Below are 17,136 nucleotides of genomic sequence, written 5' to 3'. Positions count from 1 at the left end.
CATCTCTTAATTATTATAGTGAACACTTCTGTAGAGCTTTTTAATAGGAAAGATGCGTCATGCTTTTTTTGTGTGCGTTTGCATTCAATGTCATTGTGAGAGGGGTCATTGTTGCCATTTATAAATTGGGAGCTGAGGGCGAGGGAACAAGCTGATCAAGGTTAACTAAGGAGTCCATGGAACATTTGCAAATCGGGACTCTTGCAGATGTAAGGCTCCCAGTTGCCTAATCACGGCAATTTATGTGTGGGCCATGGAATTAACGCTTGCTTTTGGACTGTGAATTCTTACCAATTGCCTTAATTACAGTTAAGTGGTATGTTGGCAGCAGCATTATGAGTGGTTAAGTCTACTCAGAGTTTTAAACCAAGATTCCAAATATTGCATCCCACTCCCAAATGCTAAGCAATTGAGAGCCTGGAACCCAGGTCTCTAGAAGCCTGTTTTCCACCAAAATATGCATTTGCTTTACAAGTGTTTACTGCAAATATACAGGCTAGAAAGCTTCTGTGTGGTGTTGTGCTTGCCTTCACTCTAGGCCAAGTATTTGCCATGACCAAGAATAGCCGTTTAGTATGTTCTCTCACCCCTTCTGCTCACATCCAACCTTGACATAGTGATTTGATTAGCTAAAGCTATTGTTACCTGCTATTCCTGAAATTCCTTAAGTGTTAGTTTACTTACCATGATGTTAAGCTATGTGTAAACTGCGATTTTAAGATTCTGGTTAGTAAACTGACATTAAATCACAGCGCCTAATTTTAAACACAGTGGGGACCAGAAGTTTAAGCGAACAGACTGGCATGCTGTGGAGGCAAGTGGGGTGGGGTGGGGGGAACAGACTGTAAAAGTGATTGTTCTTGGCTGCTAAACTATGATTTAGAAAGCTGGGGAATGTGCATCTGAACCTGGGCATTGTGTAAATACCCTGCAGTTAGCAATAGGAAGAAGTGGGGTTACTTTAATTCACTGTGTTCCCACTCTGCGGCAGTTTCTGCAGTAAGGTGGGGAATCTTCTTTCACCTCAACTGAATCATTAAACTCTTTCATTCTGCATGCAGGGTTTTGCATCCTGTCAGAGCAGTATTTCATTGCTACAGGAGTAAATGGTCTTAACTTTGGTCATTTGTCATTAGCAAAAATTTCCAGACTTCTGGACTAAGAAAAATAGCATTTGCTTTCGCTTCTTCCCAATGCCTGGAAATGATTGGAATAAATTTGGGCTTTGTATTGTCTGGGTTCTTATCACGCCCTGGCACTGAGGCAGCTAATGTTTTAAGGGCACAGGGCTGCACTGAGCAATGGTCAACCCACCAGAAAGTGTCAAAGTGGATGTAGCATTTTTTAAATTACAAATTTGAGGGCCCACAAAAATCTGAGGGAACCAGATTTAGCCCACGGACTACAGGTCAGCCACCCCTGCTTTGCAATATGACTACTTTTTCTGCTAGGAAATGCTCTGCCTCTGGGTTTTTTCCTAGCTGGGTTCTATGTGTGAAGAATTCTGATTTGCCCACTGTTGTGCCAATCTAAGTTGACCTTTTTGTTCCTCCTGTGTCAACTGTGACAGGTATGGTTTGACAAGTGGCATTAAACGGTAAAAGGCTGTGCTGCAGTTCTGATTTGAAATTGTTGTGTCGTCCACAGAATAGCAGAGAAGGGACTCTCCCTTGGAGGATCAGACGGAGGGGTGAGCAGTGTCCTGTTACCTTTTACATTCTTCTGGTATCCAGGCAAGATTCTTTAGATTTTTGTTTTTTAATGGGTTTTGGGGAGGAGTGTCAGGAGTGGGAAAGAAATGTAGGACTCTGCCCTCATCCCTGTGTGGAGAAATAAATATTTTGCTTGTCTGTAGTAAAAGCAGTGTTACAGATTATATGCCATCTCTGTTGTGTCATCCCTTAATCCTAAATACATTTGCTTGGGGGGGAAATCACTCTTGCTTTCTATGGCACTTTCAAGTAAAGGGGTTTGAGACCAAGGTCTCAATAACCTTAAATGTAAATGCTCCAGCTTCAGTGTTTCTTCAGCTGCAGCATACCCAACCAGAAATCATTTAATGAGGGTGCCCTGTTGTACTTGCAGTGCCCCAGGACCTCTCAGTGCTGTGTGTCCCAGTGAACACTCTTTCAAACACTCCCACAGCCACCATAGTTGCGAACTCCCTGAGCCCTGGGTGCCCGAGCACCCACAAAATTCCCCATGAAGAGGCCGGGCACCCACAAATTTCGGTGCCAGGGCCATGCATGCTGCATGGCACCCACGGCCCTAGGCACCCACGGTCACGGGGCCAAGTTGGCACTCTTGCAGCCCACCAATACAAAGTGAGCTACCTTTCCATTCTGCCCACAGAGACACAATAAAAGACTGTTCAATAGAAGGACGCTCATTTTACCATTCCTGTATTTCATTGCATTCTGTAGCCTACTGAGAGCTGAAGCAGCTCTGTTGTTCAATATGGAATGTAATTGCTTTGAGTGCAATCCAATCAGCTCGATTGACAGGTGTCTCTGCAATTGGCCACGGACTGTTCATGACGTAAATCATGTTGCTGTCTTGGGGCCATTTGCCAGAGGCAGAGAAATCAAAAGTCGATTTAAAATGCTAGTCTGTTGAAGAACTGAAGTTTTGGTTTGCAAAGGTGCAATGAAAATGACATCCCAAAATTTAGCCCCCAAATGCAACAGACCAGCTTTGAAATCATAAATGCTCGTAATTGCAGTTAGCCTTTGAATGCAAGTTTTCCAATTTTCCGTTCAGTTTCTATCCTTTTATCTCGCTTTACTTTTTGTAATATAAGGAGCTAAAATTCCATTTACCTTCTGAGTAAGTACAGGCGGTAAAATAATTATGCACCAAGGATCCATTGAAAAGTTTGTTTCTAAAGCTCCTCCTTCCATGATGGTAGAGCCAAAATTGGGAAGGTATGGAGTTTCTGATTGGGGCTAACAGGAGGGGAGCTTATTTCAATTCAGTTGAATCTTGTGAGTGTTGGAAGTGCAACAGCAGAAATCATTCTGCCTGCTATTTAAGGGTTGTGTTACTGGTGCTAGTCAATGGCCCAAGGGGCTGCTGGTGGTATTACTTAGCAACCAGTCAGAATGGCATGAACTTTCCTGAGGTAGCATGTGCTCTGATTGGCTGTGCTGTGGGAGTTGTTCTTCTGCATGTTTGGTTGAGGGTCTCCCTGCTTTGTACAAGGCCTGAACTAAGAGACAAAGTCCCTGCGTATTTCTGTTCAGAATATACACTGTTTTGCACAGTTTCCTCAGTAAAGTGTTATCAGAACTTTTCTCTCTGGACTCTGTCTACATTATCTTACTGACTTTGCTAACAGTGAGTGTACTTTTGGAGCATGAGAAGAAAGTGAATGGCATTGCTACAAACCTGCTACCCGTGAAGCTGTTTTAAAATGGATCTCCAGCCAGTAATCTGACGGTTGTAGTTTGGACCACTTGAAGTTTCTGAGTCATCTTCAAGGGCAGTCCCATGTAGAGTACATTGTAATACTTCAATCTGGGAGTTACCAGAGCATGGAGAACTGTGGCCCAAGTCATCTCTATCCAAAAGGGGCCGCAGCTGGCAAACCTTAGGGAGCTGGGTATGTTTATGAGGAACGGCTTAGGGAGCTGGGTATGTTTATGAGGAACGGCTTAGGGAGCTGGGTATGTTTATGAGGAACGGCTTAGGGAGCTGGGTATGTTTAGCCTGGAGAAGAGAAGGTTAAGGGGTGATATGATAACCATGTTCAAATATATAAAAGGATGTCATATAGAGGAGGGAGAAAGGTTGTTTTCTGCTGCTCCAGAGAAGCGGACACGGAGCAACGGATTCAAACTACAAGAAAGAAAATTCCACCTAAACATTAGGAAGAACTTCCTGACAGTAAGAGCTGTTCGGCAGTGGAATTTGCTGCCAAGGAGTGTGGTGGAGTCTCCTTCTTTGGAGGTCTTTAAGCAGAGGCTTGACAGCCATCTGTCAGGAATGCTTTGATGGTGTTTCCTGCTTGGCAGGGGGTTGGACTGGATGGCCCTTGTGGTCTCTTCCAACTCTATGATTCTATGATTCTATGGATTCTGAACCTGGCAGAGCTGGAAACAGACAGTTGTAGCCATTGTCGCCACCTGATGGCTCCAGTGACAATGTTGGATCCAGGGGCACCCCCAAACTACAGACCTGCTCATTCCATGGAAGTGCAACTCTGTCCAGAGTTGGCTGTCTTCCCAGCTCCTGGACTTAAGAACTTGGGACACATGTGAAGTCATTCAATACAGGGCTTGTCTGCCATTTCCCCCAGCTCTTTCATATGCAAATTGTGTTCTTTCCATATTGATGCTATCTAGCATGATCCTACTTATGAGAGGTATAAGGGCTGAGTGAATGTGGTTTCTGACCTTTGTATTGTTTCTTGCTGCTCATGTTCCCTCTGCTATGAGCCACTTGTACTTTGTTTCTGCAGAGTCTAAGAGTTTCGCTTTAATGGAATCACAGGTAGTTTATTCTCAACTGGCTGTCTCGCCTGTGACTTTCAAAATTAACCTTAGCAACTACCTAAACGGCACCTGTATATTTTGATCAGGATGATGATGATGGAGGATGCCCCTCCTCCTAATAGTACTTCAAGAAATCAAATGAATGAGGCTTTTGTTGTCTGTTTCCTTGTCATTGTACATCTGCATTCTGAATAATTCATTAAGGACTTCATTGCAGCGAGCAATGACGGGTAGGAGTCAAAACAAGATAACGGGTCCTTGATTCTCTGCACTTGATTCAGATGCAAATATGCCTTGACTAAATCTGACAGCAAGCAATTTGTCAAGGCTATGCATTCTTCAGTCTGTTTCAAAATCTCCTCTTGCTGCAACATTGGGCCACCATGGGGGATTATCGTGACTTAAATTTGGGGGTTCATTCAACACAGGTAGGTTCCTTCCACCATAATAAAGAGAGGCAAATGATTTTCGGAGACAGTTTCACAATCTATCTTAATGTAGATTTTTTGCCTCAAAGAAATTTACAGAGCTCACACAGATTATTTGCTGGGGTGATTTCAAGAGACATTGGAATACAAATGGTCATGGCTGCAATTTTCCAAGTAGTGAATCATGTGTTGCCTTTGGGAAACCAATGGGCTATAGAATATAAGTGTAGGATTTGTGGCTTGTAATGTGCAGTGAACAGAGCTAAGGAAATAATCTTGACAATTTCAGCTTTATAGAAAAAAGTTAGGATTAAGCCCTTAGGTTTAAGTTGACAGTAACTGTAACTGACAGGCTCAAAAGTCAGAAGGCAAACATTTATTTATTACAATGGCTTAGGTCCCACCTTTCAGGATACTAATATTGACAAGTAACTTCAATGTGCATTTAAATATGAACATAATAAGGAATATCAACATGTAGCAAGTCAACAGGAACCTTCCTACAGGGTAGCTCACAACAGATGGCTGGAACAGGTGCCTGCCCCGCTTTCTTGGGAGTCCTTCCAATGGACAGTTAGTGGTAGTTAGTGCTGGAAAGAGGAAAGTTCACCTGCAGCAGTCTAGGGTGACTTTTCCCCCTTCCTCATTCTCGAAAGTACAGCACAGTCATAGCCTTGCTTTCTCATCTAACTTTACACATTGTGAAAATGATTCTAAAACAGCCCGTTTTGGGATTATTCAAATGTTATTTAAAGAGAAATGCTCACAGTCAAAGGCAGGAGCATACAGAAACATGCAATCACTCCCCCTGCAGACCAGTTTCAGAAACTGGTTTGCAAACCATAGTTTGTCCTAAAACTGGAATCCAACTATGCACATAATGCTAAACCATAGTTTACTGTTGCATCTGAATAATCCCATGGTGATGAAATCCAGGGATGGGGGGTTTCTCTCTCTTCATCCAAGGGCTTTCTTTCCAAGTGAATAGCTGTGGCTTCCCCAATATTTTGGGAGGCCACCTGGGAGCATCTTTACCCAAATCTAGGTCTAAAGCTATCTCCAGTTAAAGATACTTGAGGTCATTAAAGCAGAAGTTGCAGGGAAAACCATAACATGCAGAAGGTATGAAATACTGCTCTCTTGACCAGGCAGAGCAGAAGACCAGTGCCCTAGTGTTTGACCAGAATAATCCAAAACAGAAATTCCCCCACCCCCAGTTGTTGCTGGATTCCAGCTCTCATCCATCCCATCCAACATGGCCAATTGTCAGGAGTTATGATCTCCATCCCTGATGTAGAGCTACCAATTACAAGGGTCAAGGATGCACATTTCTGTTTTGTGGTGCTGAATTTCATGCAATCTACAAAGGTCCAGTTTGGGTAGCTGCTAGCCTCACTGGACATACTTTTATAAAAGACTTTAGTGTCAAGAACTCTAAGCAGTTGTGACAGTTCGCAAATCCTGATTCGAAAATTGAGGTTTTTTGTGAATTTGTCATCCTTTGATCCACATTACCAAGGAATAGAACATGGACCCAAAAATATCTGCTGTGAGATTATTATTTTTTGCAAAAGCAACTGCTGTTGATTTCTTTTCAGCATAGCCGTTTAGCAAATACAGTCTCTTGTTACTGTGGTCCACTCAGCACCTGACATTAAATTATTTCCCCTATTCTGAAGTTGAACCTCTCCTTTCCCAGCACATTTAAATCTTAAACATTTACCCTTTAGGCCTACATTATTAAAGAGATTTTCTTCCTGTCTGTGTGGTTTTGCTGCTGTTGTTGTGGTTGGTTTTTTTTTTTTTTTTAAACAAGTTCCTGAAAGTCCCATTAATGCCCTTTCAGTATAATTGCCTTAATTATTTTCTTTCCCCTGCAGTGCTCCAAACTTGTGCTGCTTCAGAAAGCAGAAAGGTCACTTCTTTAGCTGCTAAAACAGTGGAAATGTGGGACTGGCCAAGTCACAGGATAGTGTGAAGTGTATAGCCTTCTGTAATAACTGCGGTTTAAAAAGGCCAGCAGTTTTTCTGCAGGTCAAGAGAAGAACCTTGAAAATGAGTTCTTGGTCATGCCTGAGCATAAAAGCTTCATCTTCCCCTCCCCTCCCAGCCTTAGTGGTAAATTGAATTGCTTTAGTACTATATAGGAATCAATGCAGGAAAAACATGTTATGGATAATATTTGAATACTTGCTTGCCATGTCCTAAAACATGAATATACACCACTGAATTCTAGGGGAAGGTATAGCTGAAGATGGAAAGTTAACACTAGATAAATTTTTGTGCCTTGATTTCTGACTTGGGAGTCATATATCTATATAATTAGCCAGGGCCTTCTTAAGCACATCCAGCGCTGTGGTGCAAAGGTCCCTCCGGCGCCTCCTCCCTTTCCCAAAATTTAGCCTGGGGCAGAGGGCGCCGTTGGGGCTGCCTGACTACACCCTGCTGCCGAGGCTTTTGCTGCTGCCCAGCGGCCGCGAGGAGTTGGGCTGGCCAGCGAATTGCTCAAGAGAGGTACACGACGCAGACGCTGCCACGAGGAAGGCATAATTAAAAAATTAGTTTTTTAATTATGTAGAATAAGGTTGTATATGTTTAATTTTTTGGTAAATAAATTCCATTAATCCATTCACAATGTCCTGCTCTTCCAGAGGTTTTTGTAAGATTATCGGGCAGTTTCTCTGCCTACAAGATATTATCACAGGTGCTTGGTTTACTTTTGCAGTTCTCAAAACTGAATTTGACTCAGCAGAGATCACATGCCTCTTCTTCACAGCAAAAATGTTATAACATGAGCAGAGTTGAGAAAAAGACCTTAATCCTATTGCTCTACAAACCTATGAATACAGAATCAACCCCTTCAGTGCTAAGTTTCAAGAAGTTCAGTGAATAGAATAGAAACAATATTTTTCTGATTGTTAGGAGTGGACAGTATTTAAGTTTTTCATGTGTAGGCTGGGCTGACAGTCTAAGTTTCTTAAAATATATACGGTATATATTGTTTTTGTTTAGCCAAATTAGTTAACAAACATGGATGTTTGTTTAAGCAAATAACATGCTGTAATGTTATTGTTTCAGTTGAATAAATCTATTTAAATTGTTATTATTAAGGAAATGATAATTTTTCTCCTTCCTAAGTACAACAGAAAAGTTGTCCAAATATGAATGATTAACGTATTAAACTGGGGATAAAACAACTAATATGAAAAGTTGTTATTCTAAAAATCTTCATCTACTAGCATATTAAAGTTATACCAGCAAGAATTAGTCTTTATGTAGAAAACTATGATTTAAATCAAGCCTTACTGACTAGTGATTTAAATCGTGATTTAAATCAAATCCACCCTGCGTCCCATCAATGCTGGGGCGCCCCTGAGAGGCCGGCGCCCTGGTGCAACAAGCCACTAGCCCCTATGGGAAGGACGTCTCTGTAACTAGCACAACTTTAAACCGAGAATGCTGTATCTCCTGTCCCCACCTGCATGCCCTTAAAAACGGCTCCGGGAGGTTGGGGGACCCCCTGGAGCAGATTTTGGGAGTACAGGGTGGGACAAGGAAACAGAAGTCCTGTTGCACCAGCCAAACAGTTTGTGTGGAGCATTGGATACAACCCACCATCTGAAATGGCACAGAACAGAGACCTAGTCTCTGAATAGTTTTCTCTCTCTCCTTTTAATAGTCTTCCTTTTGCTGATTTGTTTCTTCTTGTTTGGATTCCCTCCCCCCTCCCCCCCCAGGCTTCAATTCTGGACTTGCACTCTGGAGCTCTTTCTTTGGGGAAGCATTTTGTTAACATGTACAGGTAATGTAGAGTTGCACCTTGGCATTCAGTGCCTTGGATACAGGTGATTTTAGTGCTCTTAGCTTCTCAGCATGGATTAGAGATTTGGGTGGGGGAAGAGACATAGCTCTGATGCTGCAGGTAATGGGTGGGTTCTTCAGCAGTTTGCTGGCCTTTGCAAAAAGCTGTAATACTAAGTGTTGTTAGCAAGTGGTGTTAAGCTGGGCCTGTAGGAGAGATATAAATATTTGCTGTCTCAGTAGATGCTGGATGTAAGAGTTTCTCCCACCACAGTTTAGATTTGTAATGTAATGCAGAAAGCAAAATAATTTGTTCCCTCCAGTGGTGATCAGTTTTCCTGCAGAATTAATAGTTTTCCTATCACCATGGCATCCTTTAAGTCATTGGAGTGCTTCTTGTTTACTAATCTTTAATAACTGCTTGGGATAAAGTTGGTTTGAGTAAAATAATTTGCAAAGAAAACTTAAGCACTGGCTGCTGCAGGGATTTAACTTGCACTTTGTATTATTTATTACAGTCTTTGAATTGTCTTCCCCCACAGATACTTCAGTAATAAAGTCCATGATACCTTTACAGAAGAAGATTTTCAGTTATATCGGTAAGGAAAAACCCCCATTAAGGGTTCCAAACTGCTGTCAAATACAGTGGTATCTCGGGTTACAAACACTTTGGGTTACAGACTCTGCTAACCCGGAAATAGTACCTCGGGTCAAGAACTTTACCTCAGGATGAAAATAGAAATTGCACGGCGGCGTGAGCCCCTATTAGCAAAAGTGGTACCTCGGGTTAAGAACGGTTTCAGGTTAAGAACGGACCTTCGGAACGAATTAAGTTCGTAACCAGAGGTACCACTGTACAACTTTAATTGTGTGGATGAGGACAATTTGTAATGTGTCTCTTAGAAGAGGTGTGTCTAAATGCAGCATGATACTTGAACTGCTGGTGAGATATATTGCTTATTACGTAGGTAATAAGTCAAACATACCCTTTAATAGTGTAGGAAAAAGAGACGTGGCATTGGCTGCATTTCATAGGTAGCTCAGCCTTTATTAAATCAAAGGTTAAGCTCCCATTAACCTATGCAATCCAGATCACACTGTGCCACAAGCAGGGACCAGGTGCGCTGCAAATGAATGAAAGAGCAAGCTGCAGAGGAAGGCAAAATACCACCGAAGTTCCTGTCCATACAACCTTGGGGCAGGGGTATATTTTTAAAACTCCCATCCCACCCTGTGACAACCACTCAGATATTGTGTGAGCACAACCTATTTGTCAAGTTACCCCAAGGAACTTTAATGGATCAATCTCCGCATTGCCTAACATCCTAGAATCCTAGAATCATAGAGTTGGAAGAGACCATAAGGGCCATCCAGTCCAACCCCCTGCCAAGCAGGAAACACCATCAAAGCATTCTTGACATATGGCTGTCAAGCCTCCGCTTAAAGACCTCCAAAGAAGGATACTCCACCACACTTCTTGGCAGCAAATTCCACTGTCGAACAGCTCTTACTGTCAGGAAGTTCTTCCTAATGTTTAGGTGGAAACTTCTTTCTTGTAGTTTGAATCCATTGCTCCGTGTCTGCTTCTCTGGAGCAGCAGAAAACAATCTTTCTCCCTCCTCTATATGACATCCTTTTATATATTTGAACATGGCTATCATATCACCCCTTAACCTTCTCTTCTCCAGGAGAATTAAGTGGTCATAATTAAGGGTTCAGCAAAGCAGTTGTACAGTATTCTTCATATACAGTGGTACCTCGCAAGACGAATGCCCTGCAAGACGAATTTTTCGCAAGATGAATGCATCTTGCGATCTGATGGTGACTCGCAAGACGAATTCGTTTTGCAAAAAAATCATCTTGAGAATCGTGGTTTCCCATAGGAATGAATCTAAATTTAATTAATGCATTCCTATGGGCAAAAAAAGAAATTTCAGTGCATTCCTATGGGAAACTGCGATTTGCAAGACGAATTTTTCACAAAACGAATTGACTCACGGAACGAATTAAATTCGTCTTGCGAGGCACCACTGTACTTGTTCAACCAGCCTAGTAAGGTTCTTGTAAGGTTCTTTACCTCCCCCCCCCAACTATTGTTCCATTGGACATCTCTAAGATTTAGGCACTTTCTTCTATTTCCTAACCAAAATCATGTTAATATATTGTCATATTTTACCCATAGCTGCCTTTTATCTTGCCTCCCTCATTTGTGGTACCGCTTCTAAAACAAGTTGAAAGGCCCCAACTTTCTTAAGAGCTCTGCTCGCAATAAAAATAGTTCCACTCCTTTCATCAGTCTAGTTCTTCATTCTACATGCATGACCTTGAATTAATCCTTCTCAGGCATATGTGACCCAAAATAGGATGCTTTATTCTAAATGTGAGCTCACCAGAATGCCTTCTGCATTGTACAACGGTATCTGCACTTCTCTATCCTATCATATTAGTTCTGTGCATTGACAAAAGATGGAGACCATTCAACCACTCTGACATCTACAGGGTGCCATTAAAAAAAAGCTAGCTTTATTGTGGATTTGTACAATGGATTTAAGAATTTAGAATAAAAAAATCAGGAGTGAGGGTCAGCACTATTCATGATCTTTCATACTGAAGTGGGAGCGTGGCAGTTTTATTCCTGAGAGAGGGGGGGGGTGAGGGCGGATGACATAGCAGAGGTTTCCTAGGCTAGTTCCCAGTTAAATTGCTGTGGTTAGCAGGAAGCCAGAAACCTATCTTCACCAGACCTCCCTGTTTACTGTAGACAGCCACTGTCTCTTCTCATTCTAGTTATCCTGCTTGGATCTCTGCCTTTGTGTTTCATGGCACTTGTGTATTTTGTGGTGGTGGTGTGGTACTTAACAGAAGCAAAGCTACCATTCTTGACCACTGGTCCTGTTAGCTAGGGATGGTGGGAGTTGTAGTCCCAAAACATCTGGAGGGCCGAGTTTGCCTATGCCTGATCTAGACTGTGTAGCAGGGAAAATGTTTGTCTGCCAGAGAAAACCTGCAGGCTTTCTCTGCTGAATCTTCTTTTCCCAATGGCAACACTTTTCTCCCAGTGTCTCGCATACCTTAAAGTTTATGCTAAGCATACCCTTCATCATGGCTTACTTGTGTTAAGCTATGAAGGACTTTGAGAGAAAAAAATCACAAAAATAACACCTTGTAGAGGGCTCATTAAGAAGCAGCACTGCTGAGCATTCCGGACATTCTTTGGCAGTGAAGTGGTGCTGTCATTCTGAACTAGTGATTGTGTATTTTAAACTCTGTTAAAAGAGTATCTGCTTGTGGTGATGAAATATAGCTAGACTTCTCTCTTGGTGGGTAATGCTTGGACTGGTTATGGTACTGGGCAGCTTCACGTAAGTAGGAGGGATGCTTTTGGTTTAAAACCAACCACTTTAATGAATTCAATGTAATTATTAGGGTGTTACTCAGCTAAGTTTTATTCAGAGTAGATCCATTGAAATAAATGAACACAATGCTATTAGATACCTTAATTTTAATGAGACTACTCTGAGTAAAATGTTGTTGAATACCACCTTTGCTTGCAGCACATGCTTTTTTCTTTTTACATTATCAGAAGCTACATTTTAGTATATCTGATGCAATAAAAGGTTTATACTTTGAATAGCCGGAAAAATCATAACAACAGAATCGTGGGTTGGTGTTAAATACATTTTTATCATATCAGATGAAAATGGTTTGCATTAAGGAGTGCCATTTCATTAAAGATATAATGAGAAGTATTCTTGCATAGAGCACAGGATAAATTCTTAAAGGAGTTCTCAATACAATACAGCTGGTGGATGGGTCTGCAGAATGACAGCTCAAAGGAACAGCAGCAGAAGAGGCTTATTGTCTACTTGAATGGCTGGATTGATTTTTCAGAGATAGACAGTGTGCACGGAAGCTGGCGTCACCCAGCAAGATTTCAAAATGAGCTGCAACACTTATTGAAATAAAAGACCTGAGACTTAAAAAAAACTGATTTGCTTGGGTGTAAAAATAGCTTTCCTTCTGAATGAACTTCCATTTTCCTTGGCTGGTAGACCTAAGAAATAGGAAAGTGGCATTTTGGTGACAGATGGAAACCGTATTACTATAATAACTCATGTGCAGCTTGGAAGCTGGCCATAGTTCCTGCTGGGTCCTGTTATTCCCACCAGGTATGCTGGCCCAAAATATCTTCTAGAAGTCTTTCTGTCTTGCTCCAAAAAAATATGCAAGCCAAGCAGTACCAGCATAAGCCAGCTCGATAAGACGAGCCTTAAACTTTTCTGAAGGTCATTACGTCAGGGTACCTGTACAGCAGGTATAGCAAGCTGTGCATGTGCAAATATGTGGGTCTACTGCACTAGCTGTTTGCTTCTAAACTTCTCACTGATGGAAATTTAGGACAGTCAGAAGCAGCATTTTTGCTTATCTTTTTTTCCAGTGAAGAGGCAGCTCGCCAGATAACCAGGTTCAGAGCCTTGCTGGGCTTAAGTCTATTAAAAGTCAGTATATTCTTCATCTTCCCTTTGATCTGCTGAATCTAATGTTATCCCAGTAATAGGCATTAGGAAGCGGTATCCTTTCTGCATCCTGAGCTCTCTAATATAGAGCAACCTCTCTACCTATTTTGAATGAATCTCTTATCCAGTGCAGAATGAATAAATGTAGGCACACAGATGAACTGGCACACTTGCAATCAGGTCGGAAAGGCCAGAGAATATTTCCAAAGGTGGCCGAGCAAGTGACAATGCAGCTGGAAAAGCAGCTTAGTCTATTCCTGAGTGATGAGTTGCTCAGTCAGAGGATCTCAGCCAGAGTCTGCCACTTTGTTAGGGCCAGATGGGAGCCTGTTGGTTCCTTGTGTCACCTGATGCTGGGTGGGCTGGAATTTGTAGTATCACTGTTTGGTCATAGAGTGGTGGTTCTGTAGCATAGCTGAGAGCAGGTCAGCAATCACTGTGGAGCGCCCTTCCATCAGAAGTCAGGGAGATAAGTAAATATACAACCTTTAGAAGACATCTGAAGGCAGCCGTGTATAGGGAAGTTTTTAATGTTTAATGTTTTATTATGTTTTTGTATGTGTTGGAACCTGCCCAGAGTGGCTGGGGCAACCTAGTCAGATAGTAGTGAGGATACACTGCAATATCTTGTTGCAGGACTCAGCTTCACTTTTCTCAGGAGTCCTCATAAGTCAGTATAGACAACGATGTCGTTTGATGGCTGAGTACTGATCAGGAAAGAGTTCCTGACAGTAAGAGCTGTTCGACAGTGGAATTTGCTACCAAGGAGTGTGGTGGAGTCTCCTTCTTTGGAGGTCTTTAAGCAGAGGCTTGACAGGCATATGTCAAGAATGCTTTGATGGTGTTTCCTGCTCGGCAGGGTGTTGGACTGGATGGCCCTTGTGGTCTCTTCCAACTCTACGTTTCTATGATTCTATGATTCTAGGAAGTCCGATTCTGATCTTGCCTCTGCTGAGGACTCACTAGGTGACTTTATGCAGGCCACACACTCTCAGCTCACCATTTGCAATACATAATATTAGTGGACTGCATCACACAGGTTTTTTTTTAAATGATTCTATGATTCTAGGAAGTCCGATTCTGATCTTGCCTCTGCTGAGGACTCACTAGGTGACTTTATGCAGGCCACACACTCTCAGCTCACCATTTGCAATACATAATATTAGTGGACTGCATCACACAGGTTTTTTTTTTAAAGGATTCCTGAGAATATGTACGTGAAGCACTTTGAAAACACTGTATAAATGCTTAAGCATTATTATAGAGAGAAAATACTGTTTGGTCCTGTGCCATCGTACAGCATCCTAGTCACTTAAGAGGCTGTTTTCTCCTTTGCAGTGATGTGAGGCAGAGAATCCAACAAAAAATAGCTCTCACTTTTGGTATCAGCTCCTCTTCCATGTATTTGACGAAGCCAACCTTCTTCTCTAGAATAAACAACTCAGAAGCAAAAACATCTCATGATGAATACTGGCACCCACATATTGATAAGGTAAGTGGGGTTTTCCCCTTCTTCTGCTCCCAACAACCCTTCATATCTGTTCTTTAATTATAGTGTGCAATTGTCTTAGTAAATGTAGACACTAGAACAGTAATTACTGTATTACTACAGCAAGTTATTGTGATTAATGCTTCAGTTTCAAGTATGTTTACATAGAAATAACTCTCACTGAGTTTAACTCCCGAATAAATGTGTATAGGATCACATTGTTAATTCCATTTTCCAGTTGATAAATTTAGCAAATTAATTCTTTATCAGAGATTTGAACCCAAGTGTTCCTTGTCCCAATCAGATTCCTGCCCTCATTGGTCTTGCTTGTCTGGTTTGTTTCATACATTCTGCTGTATTTTCATAATCCTTCCAAATGAGAATCTACTAGATAGACTCAGATTGCTGTATCACATGGATTCCAACATTTTAAACTCTTTGTCCTCCATTAGCAGTAAGATTGAAAAAAAAACTTTTTAGCTTTTTACATTTCTGTATGGTGGGGACTGTAAATTTGTGTAATGCATGAGCACTTAAGGCTTACCATACTTGGTCGTCTGTGGCTGTAGTTGTAAAAACAAGCAAGCAAAAGGGCCAAAACAGAAACTGAAAGATAACAGGCCAACAGTCAAACTGTTTTGTACTTATGTAAGAACTTCCAGGAAAATAAATTACAGCTACAAGAAATCTCGAAACTTAGGCATGTACGCTTGTGTACAGAACATGCACCCGGATTTAGTATTTGCAAAATGCCACTCCTTCTTTGAATAACACCAGTGTTTATAAACGTCCTTGTCTTTAAAGTGATTTTATTGGGTTTATATTTTACAACTGCGTAAAAGTAGCTTTCTAAGCAGTGTTAAATCCTTAGAAAAGTTAACTGTTTCTACAGGTACTGGGTTTTCTCTCCTGAATCCCCCCCCCCCGATTCATGTTGTGAAAAATTAATCAGGGTGCATCACTTTAACACAGTGATGGTGAACCTGTGGCCCTCTGGATGGTTTTGGGACAATGACTTCCATTATCCCTAGCGGCTGGCCAAATTTGCTGGGACTGATGTGTGTTGGAGCCAAACAACCTTTGGGGAGCCAAGAGTTCCCCATTCCTGCTTTATTTAACACAATAGTTGTGTTGGACAGTCTAGCAGCAGAAATTTAGTGACTGAAGGATCTCTGTTGTTTTTTCTTTTGAACGATGTATTCACTGCGTGTTGTTGAGTCACTTTTCCATCTGTTGGAGCCCTAGACAGACAGAAAATGTGTCTCCTGCTTTTCCTGTTTTTCCTCCCCACACTGTCTGTCCCTTTGCTCCACCAAATAAATAACATAGTAGAGTAATCCCAAAAAGCATATGCTGGTTCATGGAATGCGCCCCCCCCCCAATGAATTTTCAAGTTAGACTTTCAAATCTCCCTTGATTTTCACCTGAGGAACTTATTTCTTCTGTGTTTCCCTCCCAGAATTGTGTGGTGGTACAGTCATACCTCGGTTTAAGTACGCTTCGGTTTGAGTACTTTCAGTTTAAGTACTCCGTGGACCTGTCTGGAACGGATTAATCCACTTTCCATTACTTTCAATGCGAAAGTTCGCTTCAGGTTAAGTACGCTTCAGGTTAAGTACAGACTTCCGGAACCAATTGTGTACTTAAAGCGAGGTGCCACTGTATCTTGGCAATGCTAAATATATTTCCTGGTATTTGTTTTTTAAGGTTAGGGTTGGGACTCAGGGAATTTGGGGTTTTGGTATAGAATTGCAAATCCTGACATGAATGAAAGTTCTTGTTTATTTCGTAGGCACAGGCATAGGCAAACTCAGCCCTCCAGATGTTTTGAGACTACAATTCCCACCATCCCTGATCACTGGTCCTGTTAGCTAGGGATGATGGGAGTTGTAGTCCCAAAACATCTAGAGGGCCGAGTTTGCCTATGCCTGCTCTAGCAAATTAACAAAACATTATTTTACATTGCATCAGTCACGTTCAAAAGGTCCTCTCATATCTGAAATATGAAACTGTGACCTATGCAGAAGTAAAAATCAATTTCTAAGGGAAACATTCTGTTGTTTGCTCAGAAATCCATTTGAAGATAACATTGAATAATACAGCATTTTATAAGAGGTTGCCAACCATGACCTATAGGGAAAGTGTTGCAGTGGATTTGAAAGGCGCCGTTTCAGATGGCACAATGAATGGATTTTTTTCTCTAGGACGATTTCAAGCTTGCTTTAACAGTAATTGTAAATACAGTTCGCCCACTCTGTTGCAGTTAGTAAATGCTTGTCAAATAGGGAAAGTGTTTATCAGATCTAAAGAATAATCAGCAATGTTGAAAAGATAAAGTAGTAAAAGGATAGGAATGCACAAATTCTTTGTGGGGACCAGGGGAATCAAGAGTGTTGCTGATATCCCAA

At 41.6% G+C, this 17,136-nt stretch overlaps 1 protein-coding gene across 2 annotated transcripts in view; it reads left to right on the top strand.

Annotated features, from left to right (window-relative positions):
• Window positions 1–17,136, top strand: part of OGFOD3 (2-oxoglutarate and iron dependent oxygenase domain containing 3) — a 39,732-nt gene that overhangs the window by 10,016 nt on the left and 12,580 nt on the right. For both annotated transcript variants that reach the window (XM_088661625.1, XM_035104597.3), the window contains exons 4-7: window positions 1,648–1,690; window positions 8,659–8,723; window positions 9,265–9,321; window positions 14,578–14,731. In XM_088661625.1, the coding sequence (XP_088517751.1) occupies window positions 1,648–1,690; window positions 8,659–8,723; window positions 9,265–9,321; window positions 14,578–14,731 (319 nt within the window). The remainder of the gene's footprint in view (window positions 1–1,647; window positions 1,691–8,658; window positions 8,724–9,264; window positions 9,322–14,577; window positions 14,732–17,136) is intronic.

This window comes from Zootoca vivipara, chromosome 2 (genome assembly GCF_965207765.1).
Source record: "Zootoca vivipara chromosome 2, rZooViv2.hap1.1, whole genome shotgun sequence".
NCBI classification, from domain to species: Eukaryota; Metazoa; Chordata; class Lepidosauria; order Squamata; family Lacertidae; genus Zootoca; species Zootoca vivipara.
This window is presented reverse-complemented; position numbering and strand designations above follow the sequence as displayed.